The sequence below is a fragment of the Metarhizium robertsii genome (genome assembly GCF_000187425.2).
Source record: "Metarhizium robertsii ARSEF 23 chromosome Unknown MAA_Scf_4, whole genome shotgun sequence".
Lineage (NCBI taxonomy): Eukaryota > Fungi > Ascomycota > Sordariomycetes > Hypocreales > Clavicipitaceae > Metarhizium > Metarhizium robertsii.
In genome coordinates this window covers 554,660-565,246 of record NW_011942182.1, presented here as the reverse complement: position 1 = coordinate 565,246, position 10,587 = coordinate 554,660, and the positions used below count along the sequence as shown (strand labels likewise).

The 10,587-nt window shown below is 49.8% G+C and overlaps 4 protein-coding genes across 4 annotated transcripts; 2 read left to right on the top strand and 2 right to left on the bottom strand.

Moving 5' to 3' along the window:
* Positions 1-494: 494 nt before the first annotated feature.
* MAA_09526 (major facilitator superfamily MFS-1) lies at positions 495-1,437 on the top strand (the record flags this gene model as incomplete). The annotated part of the gene is made up of 2 exons (XM_007827524.1): positions 495-824; positions 901-1,437. 2 exons carry the CDS (start codon positions 495-497, stop codon positions 1,435-1,437), a joined length of 867 nt encoding a protein of 288 aa, XP_007825715.1.
* A 109-nt stretch (positions 1,438-1,546) lies between these two features.
* Positions 1,547-4,713, bottom strand: MAA_09525 (Peptidase S8/S53, subtilisin/kexin/sedolisin; the record flags this gene model as incomplete). The annotated part of the gene is made up of 5 exons (XM_007827523.2): positions 1,547-2,146; positions 2,273-2,639; positions 2,695-3,828; positions 4,137-4,327; positions 4,399-4,713. The coding sequence occupies 5 exons, from the start codon at positions 4,711-4,713 to the stop codon at positions 1,547-1,549; spliced, it is 2,607 nt and encodes an 868-aa protein (XP_007825714.2).
* Positions 4,714-5,284: 571 nt separating this feature from the next.
* MAA_09524 (transcription factor Zn, C2H2) lies at positions 5,285-7,848 on the top strand (the record flags this gene model as incomplete). Its single annotated transcript, XM_007827522.2, has 3 exons — positions 5,285-5,546; positions 5,605-6,325; positions 6,375-7,848. The coding sequence occupies 3 exons, from the start codon at positions 5,285-5,287 to the stop codon at positions 7,846-7,848; spliced, it is 2,457 nt and encodes an 818-aa protein (XP_007825713.2).
* Positions 7,849-8,033: 185 nt separating this feature from the next.
* MAA_11058 (triose-phosphate transporter) lies at positions 8,034-8,940 on the bottom strand (the record flags this gene model as incomplete). The annotated part of the gene is made up of 2 exons (XM_011413024.1): positions 8,034-8,846; positions 8,929-8,940. The coding sequence occupies 2 exons, from the start codon at positions 8,938-8,940 to the stop codon at positions 8,034-8,036; spliced, it is 825 nt and encodes a 274-aa protein (XP_011411326.1).
* Positions 8,941-10,587: the final 1,647 nt, after the last annotated feature.

Here is a 10,587-nt window from a genome sequence, read left to right as displayed (position 1 = left end):
ATATATAATATTAAGTAAAAAAAGGATTTTTAATAAGTATACTTAACTTATTATAATTTTAAAGCTATTAAGGTAAACTTAAAAGTAATAGCTAAGTATAAAAAACTAGAAGCTAAGGCAGAATAACTTTATAAATTATATTCTTAATAACTTATACTTTTCTTAATTATAAAACTTAAACTATAAACTTAGTAACTCTCTACTCTTTCTTTTATTCTAGTTTAAATATTCCAAAATAGTATGTAGCTATAGCAGCGTCTAGCACCGGCTTACACTGGCACTAATAATGTCAACTAATCTCATTCAAGCTCACGTGAGGCCACCTTGACGCCACCAGGAAGGCAATTTCGGTGTGATGTGGCAACACGGAGCGGCTCTTTGGATTGCCCGCCCCGATGGCAGCTTCCTGAGGCCCGTATTCCTTCCCTAAAGTCTTGTCGGCCGTCGAGAATTTTATTCCGGGCTTGACACGGCTTCTTCTTGCCTTGTATATAATGGCCAAAACCTACATTCCCCTCCCCAACTTCTCCACGGCCCCTCCGCCGCAAGGGCCGCTTGACCTGGGCCACATTGTCAAGACCTTGAGCCCCGGCGACTTCCCGGCCCCGCTCAACAGGAAATCCCGCGTGACCATCGACGCCGACGACCTCCAGCCCCTGGATACCAAGCACGGCTATCGCACGACGCGCAAGGAGCTGCTGAGCGGTAACTTTGGCGTATGGGCGCAGCTGGCGAGCGTCTTTGGGGTTGGCATCGAGGGCGGCGTGACGTACGAACGCAGCGCAGATGATGTGGTGACGGTGGACAGACTGGAAACATCAACGGTCGGTATTCACCCTCGCTCGCTGCAGCATTTTCATGTTATTAACAGCTTTGAACTATTTTAATGGCATCGAATAGTTCATCCCCACCCAGGCCTACATCAAGCAGGCCCTCTCCTCTCCGCCCGTGCAGCTGTACCTCTCTGTCACGAAGCGAGCAAAGCCCGTGTACCTGATCACGGGGCTCAAAGTCGCATGCGGTGTGTCGCTGGAGAGTCAGCGGTCCGTGACCAAGGGTGCCAGGCTCAAGCTCGGGTTCGCTCCCCAGGGCGTTCCGGCTGACGGCGGGCCTGACGTGGGAGTTGAGCGCATGCGCGAGGAAGGCTTTTCGTTTACGGGCTCGAGTGATTTTGTCATGGCAGCGCGCGTGGAAAAGATTACTGTCGACAACAAGGGTGGTGGAGAGGCCAAGACCAAGTTGTACCTCAAAGGGGCGTCCATGGAGGATGCGGATGAGACCAGGGAAGAAGGGGGCCTGGAGCTTGGCGTGGGAGACGTGAGTGAAGATGAGTTGGCGGGGCTGGCTGCGGAATTTCAAGCTACGAAATTTGTTCGTTGGGATAATGCCAATCTAGGTGAAGACATGTGGATGATTCCCGCGGGTTTGGATGGCTGATCAAGGGAGTTGGTCGCTCTGTAAGGTGCAGGTTGGACGTCTACAACTTCCACGTATCGGATTCAAAGGTGTTGCTATAGTTTGCAACTACAGGATTCATCTAATACTCTCACGGAGTCAAGTCGACCTTGAGTCGCTGCCATATGTAGTCGTCCGTGACTCCCGTCTTCCAAAAGTGCCACGGCGCAACGTACCGATAATGCTGCATCTGCACCGACAGGAACTTGGTAAACGCCTTCTTCATGCCTTGACTCTGACGCAGCTCGCGATACCGCTGGTCCGTCAGCTTGCCCGCGGCGACCGAGTATGCCGCGTAGTCGAGAACATTAGCCGCAATGGCCGCGGCGACAGGCGTAGCAAACGACGTCCCGGACTTGTATACACACCGTTCGTCCCAGATGCACCCGATGGCCATTCCAAGCGTGCTGAAGTAGTCTGCGTGGTCGCCCTTGGGTGGGTTGATGCCGCCGTCGTAGCCGTTTCCGTCCGCAGCGTGAGTGCAGATGACGCTGGGGTCGCTCGCCGGATACGCCCGCGGACCGTTGCCACCGCAATTTGAGGCGGCGGCGAACATGATTTTGCGAGCAGTGGCAGCACGGTGGATGGCGTTCTGGACATTGAAGAGGCTTGCCTCGGGAACCAAGGAGGGGTTCATGCCGAAAGACATGCTAATAATGTCGCAGCCGTGTTCGAGTGCCCAGTTTACAGCCTAGTCAAGGTCGTTAGCCTGTGAGAAAGTGATGCCGTCTCCGAGTTGGATACTCCGACTGAGACGCGGCGGCATCCGACATCTGAAGCAATGTCTCCGGAGCCAATTGTCAACTTGGGAGCATACCTCGGCGATCTGGTCCACCTTGTCCACATGCAGGTAGTTGGAAATTTTGGCGATATACAAGTCCGCTTCGGGAGCCAGCCTGAGAAGAATCTCGGCAATGTGAGTTCCGTGGCTACAGACATCGTTGGTGTCGTCCGGAGGGCCAATAAATGACCGTGTGGCTTTGACAGGATCTCCGTTGACGGATGGCTCTGCTGTTTCTCGGTCAGTTATGATGGCTTCTCTCCTCAGCTGCAATCCACACTGGGCCGTGTCTATCCCCGTGTCCAAAACAGCAATTTTGACACGGCATCTGCCATGTGCTGGTTGCATGTGCCGGCGAAACTTCTCAAAAAGGTCAAAGAACGTGCTGGCGAGTCGAACGCTTCTGCACATCCGGTTAGCCGACGGTTCATCATCAGCGGAAAGTGTGAACAGCTCACTTATCAGTCTCGGAAATCAGCTCTGTCCTTTCATCAAACAAGCTAATAGCCATTTCCGTTGATCTCGGGTGGTCATTCTTGGGCTTCTTCGATGCGCTCAGGGCATGGCCAGCCACAGAAACAGTGTTCGAAACAAGGGTGGCATGTTTGTTGAGTGCATTCTGACGGCCCGATTCTGATTGAGAGCGTATGAAATGAGGCTGCGCCGATGACATTCGGAGCGAGGCCGAGTTCCCAGGGAACTGCTGCAATGTTGATGTACGATGTTGTACCTTTGCTCTGGATAGTCCTGTGTGGTTGCTGGCAGGATGCGGAAAACCCGCGCGAATGGACTGCTGCGGGCCATTAATTAAATCAAAGGATACATCAGGATGAGCTGCGCGAAGTCGATTTACCAAAGGCTGGACTATGTATCGAAGCAGCGCTGCTCTCGGTCTCAGATGATCGCTAAACGCACGGTGCTTGATCCCCTCTACTCTGTTCTCAAAGTCGAGACAGGAGTTAATAACTTCCCTTATATACGGGTCATCCAGGTCATCCTTCCGGCTGTGGAAAATTCTTAACAGGGCCATGTAGACGGGTGGGTATTCCTCGTCTGCGTCGTTTTCATCTTCGGCTGTGATGGCAATCTGGTGGCCAAGCTCTAGTTCCAGGAGCATCAAGCCGAACGAAAAGACGTGAATATAGGAATGTTGGCCGTTAGCCGGAAAGTCACCTGAGCTCATGGAGTCGAATGAGAATTGGATGTACGGATTGGTAATGTCAACGACCTCGTTGGTGGTAGGATCATACATGAAGAAGATACTACCAGTATTCCAACCACTTTGTAGCCAGCGGCTACCAAACAGCGTTAGCAGTGATTTTGCAAGTGTCACAGACAAAGCCTTCAGCCTCATCTTAGATAGGGCTGGCGGCATAAGCATGCATTCCTGATCACTGCTTCTCTGCTTCAGGAGGTCATGAAGCGTGATCGTAGGGTTCGACTTCAAGATTGTGGCGCCATCCGTATACTTGTACGACGCCGTTGAGGCATAGCATTTTATATGCAGCTGCTTGTGTCTAGAGCTATTTATTGTTCCGCAGAGTTCTGCAAGAGGAAATCCTTCAGGTTTATTGGGATCACGGTCAACCGGCCTGCAATTCGGATTAGATTGTAATTTGTACTCAGCCGATAGAAGTGGACTTGCTTATCGTCGAGAGAGATTTCACAGATTGCCTCTCTCCATTTATTTTCGTTTACGCATGATGAAAAAAGTACATCTCTGGAAGGGATGTTGTTAAGCTGAATCATCACCAAATGATGCGACCTGCACGCGCGGGACGTCTCACACAGCCTATTGCGGAGAACCGTCGCCTTTTGGCTGCAAGTTTCAGCTTCTGTCACAACCTGGATTTCATGTTTCTCCCATTTATTTGCCGGTTCGGAAGAATCTTCTTCATACGTTGCAACGGAGAGGTAGCTGATGGTGCTGTTGAAGCTCTCTAAGCCCGTTGTAATCTCACGTAACCCTTCAGATGTCATTCCGGTCCAGACCAGCTTTGAGAGATGAGGGCAATGATCCAGAAGTGATTCCTCATCATCCGCACTCCGTCGTTCTAGTTCTGATTTTAATGCCCAAAGCTTGCGAAAAGGCTACACAAGTCAGTCCATACATGTTTCTATTCCAGGAGGGCTTCGGCGGCCAGGCTAGAGACTCAACTTACCTGGTTGACAGACTTAGAGCCCTGGTCAAAAAATAGAGCCCGTTCGCTTACATACTTTTCCAGAGAGGTCAGAAGTGACTCTAGCACCGTCCAACCAGTCTGGGGAAGATGTTGCATGAGACCACTGTCCACAGCCTCTCGCAGCGTATTGGGCAGGATCCAAACTTCAAAGTCGAATATAGTTTCAAGATTTGATAGAGTCTCTTGGTCTATCTGACCCAGAATATGACCGACGCGATGAGCGAATAGTGGCTGAAGAGATCTGAGAAGGTGCCATTCTTCAACGGCTGCTCCGGCTAGCCATTCTCCAGCCATAAGGCATGAAAGTTGGTCTTTTGCGGTTTTTGTCTAGGGGACAGAAGCACTGGAAACTTGGGTATATGAAGGTGATTCTGACTTGCATAAATCTGATGCTGAAGTCGGGCCGCGGGGGTAGACGCTCAGCTCAGGTCATTCGCGGAGACTTGTGCATGGGCTTCCCAGTCTTTCACCATGTTCAACGGTACTTGTCTGCGGTCGCCACCATTTGCTACTGAGGCGTTTGTTGCAATGTGTCAATATATCTGTTCACACTGTCGTATTAGGCTTACCCCCAACCGCCCTAGAAGTACATCTGCCGAATCACCATGTACCAGACCATTTATCCTCACGTGACTACTCGCCTACTCCAACGAAAACGCCCGCGTGACTTTGCCTGAGGCGCCGAATAACATCCTGCAGTCTCACTCGGAGTCGAATACAGGGGTGCAGGTCACTCAATAGCTATTCTCGGCTCCCTGATGCGATCGGATGATCAATTTCGCTGTTCCCGCCCAGATATTTGAGTCCTGGACCTCTGGTTTTCAACAACATTCTAGCCAAGCGATCCTATATCTCGTATGGTCCCATGGATTCAATTGCGGAAGGATCGGAGCTGTTCGAAGTCGCCTATCACTGCTTAGATCTCTTTGAAAAGTGTCTAGTGGAATCGGGGCGACAGCAAGCTCTAATAGTACAAGAAGTGCAAGCCCGATTCAATCTTTGGGCGGCTTACACAGGAGTGTTCGCTGACAACGACAAGTCATTGGATACCCGATTGTTTTTGCACCCCGACGTCAAACGCATGACTCTTAATCTTCTACGTATGGTTGAGCGAAACTTACAGCTTGGTTCGTATTTGTGACGGGATGGCGTATCAATGAAAGAAGACTAACTGTGTCTCTCTAGCTTCTACGGCCAATATCAATCAACACTCACAACTGCCTGTTCTGACAGATATAGCTGACCTCGATGAGAATTCAAACCTCTCGAAACTTCTAGAGTCTCACGGTGCCTCCTTTCGGGGACTGGTTGCTGTTCCAGTTGCGCTTGACCGATTACATAAGTTAGCAACCGCCATCCGACGATCGTCTCTTGAAAGCAGAAAGGAAAACCTCCTTACCAAAATCTGGGACTCTGATAGTGAAAAATATTTGGGCGAATGTATCTGTAAATTCATTCGGGAGAAGTTCCCAGCTGCTCGAGCTAGTCTGATCAAGCAGTTGGCCGCAGCTGTTTGTGCCTCGCGAAGAAGACTACTTTATTTGCCGAGACACAACAAAAAGCTAGGAATAGAAAGGAAAGGCAAACAGACGGGAGTTGTAAAAGGCTCACTGCTACCCCATGAACTCCTCCGAAAACGTTATTATGGAGATGCATTCACGGAGCCAATCTCTGCTACTGACGCTTCAATACCGAACACGATACAACTGCGGCGAGAACTCGGACGTGTTAAAAGGCCCGCTATCTCAGTCGCCAGTGCTGGAATTATCCAGGGAGAATCCCTCCTATATCCTGACATACCGGCATTTGCAGCTGACAAGAAACTTCACCCATGTCCATACTGCTCTGAACCGCTTCTTACCTCTAGACTGGACCTGAAAGTTAAAGCAAACAGGGACTACTGGAGGTTAGTGGCTCGCCCTGCTTGGTGCTAGGACTCGGCTAATTGTGAACAGGAATCATGTGAACCAAGACCTTGAGCCCTATTTCTGTTTGTCCGAAGAGTGCAAGGAACCACTGAAATTCTTCATCCACTACAGGGACTGGCTTGATCACATGAGTACCTTCCATACAGACGAATGGTATCGTTCAGCACATGCACTCACCTGGTATTGTGATTTGGGTCATAAAGAGCGAGAACTTTTTGTCGATAGAGACTCGTTCGAGTCCCACAGCCAGGATCATCACCCTAATTTGACCGCATCGCAACGTCGGGCCCGTACAAAGAAGAGCAAGACTCTGGCCTTGCGTGAGCCATTGGCGTGTCCATTGTGCGAGAGCGTCCCTGCAAAGATTAGTAGCCTTGCAATACAGCATCAAAACTCGGCGGAATGCAAAGATGCTCTTTGCAAGCATATAGCTTTCCATCTCAAGGCTCTTTCCTTGTTATCTTTCAGACTACTTAATGAGCAAAGTATTGACCACATAGATGATACTGAGGCTGAAGAGCATCATACAACACAAATCATGACGCGGAGTATGCAGAATATGCCGCTCGAGACTGCGGAAAAAATTTCATGGCCATCACTTGACAGTTCCTGGATATCTGAAAATGCCAATCCCGGGCTAGCTGAACATGGCTTGGAGACTGTGGATGCTAACACTGGAGGTGTTGATTGGGGCCGCTTTCCTGGCTTTGATCATTTATCTAAGTACTCCGGGGTTAGGAATCTTGAGAGCCATGCAGGACCTACTCCTATGTCGGAAGCGGAAGGCACACAGGAGCAAAACAATCAGGCATTCAACAACATGCTGGCCAACATGTCTCGGGAACAATGGCATGAAATTCAAGCCCTTCCTCCAGACGAGCGTCATGAGGTCCTTGGAAAGTGGCAGAACCGCCAGCCACAGCAGTTCCCTAATGATATGTCGAAACTCGGTCAGTCAGACGGGGCAAAGGTTATAGACCTTGCAGCCAAGATGATGGAAATGACATCTGATCAACAAAAGGCTGCCACGAGAATGAGTTTACAGCGGAGACTGTCCCCTCAACAGCTTGCGGAGATTCAAGCTCGAGGACGTGACCCCTTAGTCTTGTTCTTCCAGAATCAGGCATTCCAAGTATTAAAGAGAAATATGCTCAGACTGCAGGGACAAAACCAGACACCCCGACAGGGCCAAGAGCAGCCAGAGCAGGGTAGTGTCAACCTTCAACGATTAAGGGTGGACCGGGCGGCTCAACTGTCTCAGGATCTGCAGCAGAATCAACAAGACGTCATGGCCCGCGGTATGCCTCTTTCACAAAGCCCGACGATGAATACTTTAAATACGCCAGAATCAAATCTGCCGAGTGGCATGAATCATATAGGTGGTCAAGCTCTAGGCCAAGGTGCTGTTCTGTTCGGTGTCAAGAGCTTCAACCAAGGCACACAGCAACCAAATAACCAGGTATCTAGTAATATTCCAGCCAATATGTCTCCAGAACAATAGTAGGTAAGGCTATTATTAAGTTACTTCTCGAAAAAGGAGCCGACATTGAGGCAAAAGACTCCCAGTATTGTCGGACGCCGCTATCACGGGCTGTGGAGAATGGAGACTAAGCTATTGTAAAGTGTCTTCTCGACGAAGGTGCCGAAATCGAGTCAGTAGATATTAATGGCCAGACTCCGTTGTCGTTAGCTGCTGAAAACGGGCACGCGGCTGTTGTCAAGGATCTTCTCGCGAAGGGGGCCCGGGTCGGCGGATAAGGACGGCAAGACAGCCTGCGTGGTGTAAATGACGGCGGTTTCAATCGGCTGCTGGCTTCCGCTTTGCCCAACAACAGTACTTGCCGATGAAATGATGAGCAAAAGATCGGGCAGATAGACGTGTTCTTGAACATACCTGTCCGAAGACAATACATCTTCAGAAACGGGCTGTATTCGCTCGGACTGTTGTCTATGGCTATTCCCTATTGCTTGCATCATGCAAAACAAATGGCGGGCTGTCAGGTCAAACGAGAGACTAACATACAAGCGAAACAAGGCCGGCAGTGACCACATGACTGAGCTTCCTTGCCTGGAGACCGCATGGAATAGACGCCAGATAGTTAGTCGATTCTCCTGAAAGGGAGAGGTGTTCACCGTCGCTTTAACCTGTACAGTCTGGCTGCTGGAGCACGACCTGATGTACCAGTCATCAGCCCTCACGTACATGCAGAGCGCGCGTGCTAGAGTGGCTTTTCGTAAACTAGACTGTTTGAAGCCCTTCCGAGCTTGATAAATAGCCAGCATGCCAAAGGCGAGACCTGTTGACGGCACAAGGAGCGATCCTAACATGAACCATGCGGTTGCAATGGGTGAGCTTGCGGGCGGCGTTTTGACAGTTGTTGCGTGAGCAACATAGTTTCCTAGTATGAAAACCGCGATGTCGTTCCATCTCGTTGGAAAGCAAAGCAGATGAGGGTTGCCATGGTTTGTTGTCCCCTCGGGAAGTGTGAAGTTGAGATTCTAGTCCTTCTATTAGCAGGTGAACTACACAAAGATATCAGGGGCTTCAAGTGGAGAATGTGTTTGAAAACTGAGTACAAACCTCCAGTTTCATGATTCTGGCTAGGGGAGTTCAGCACAGGATTCCCGTAACTCGTTGGGTTGTGTCGTAAGAGGCTGTATACGACTCGCACAGCGCCGTGGCAGGACATGTTCGGAGTAGACGCCGTGTATTTTTATAATTTTTCTCGCAGAAGATCAGGACAGTCCCGACCGGAGCCTCATCACGGACACAACACATTTAATTGAGGGGTAAACGGCGGTACACGACATATGTCGTCTGCGTGTCCATCATACTTGGCCTACTTACCGTCACCCAAGACCGACGAGTCAAAACGCAGCTGTTAATCACGGTAGCAAATATGTAAAGCACCTCGGAGCCGGTTGTAACCTCGGTGTAGACGGCAGAAGCGCCGACTTGCTGGACGTATTTGGCTCGACAGGGAGGGCGACTGGGTTTTGTGCCATATTTAGAAACGCCCAGGGAATTGCTCGGCGTTATTCATCCCAAAGCACTTATCTCTCATGCATTACAGCCATGTCGTGGCCTGTTGGGCTTCAACTCCCGGTATGGTCTTGGAGTGAGAGTCTGGCATTTGCCAATACCAAGCCAAATTGCTTGTGGTAACACCACATTAGCGGATGTTGACCAAACCCCCTCCCGCAAGCATGATATTGGCACAGCTTCCTGTTGTCTTCAACACCTCTTCGACATGATCGGTTTTGGAACGCTGAATGTCGGTGACGTGGTGCAGTGTAGTTGGAACACGGTAGCTGCTCTTGTTCGCTTATATGGCCGCGATTTGCCTCCACACAGGGGCCGCTTCACCAGACCTAGTATTGATGGATTGCGATGGTGCTTGGGTCATCTCGGTCGTCTCCGTCTCTTGCAGACTCGAGGCTGCAATCATAATTGAAGCCGTGGCAAGTGACAATATGTCGTGCGACGGGTTCCGCTTGTCAAAGCCCAAACAGAGCCACCCACGAATTTTGGTCCAGGCCAGCCATACCTGTCTCTGTCAATAGCGTGTAGCCTCGTTGTCTCGCTGGACTTTAGCCATCTTCAGACCCATCACGAGCCGACCCAGAAGAGGAATATGCGGCAAACTGGAAGTGATCGGGCAAAATTCGTTTCTTTAAGCCAATGTCGCTGCTATTATTAGCAGATGGAATAGATATGAGGCTCTGGAGTCTGGACGATGGACAACTCATCCAGAATTGGTCGTGTCGTCCCTATCAAGGGCATGCAGGCAATCTGCAGATTTCACGGCCTTGTGATGCAGCAGGGAGAGGTGAGGGCAGCACGAGGAGTTTGTAGATATTACGCTCTGAGGATGTGTGAAGCATGAAGGGAAATTGACCTTGACTGCTCTGTGCCGGAGGTTTTGTTGGAACAGGCGAGTTAGTCATGTGAGGATAGTATTGGTGTCAGAGAAGACGCAGTTACCCGTTGGGCCGTTGGCAACTAAGTCGTCTTTTCTCTTCCACAACCTAATAAGGCCTTTAGGTTTTACAATATTTAGTAATTAATTAATATAATAACTAGTAATATATATAGCTAATTTAATTAGCTTTTAAGGCCTAAAAGTACTTTTTATTATACGATAAAGCCAAGTATTACGGTATTATCCACCTAACTCGGCGACAATTAACGCCGCTTTAAGCGGCACCAACTTAAATACTTTTAAGAAGCATGTGCAAC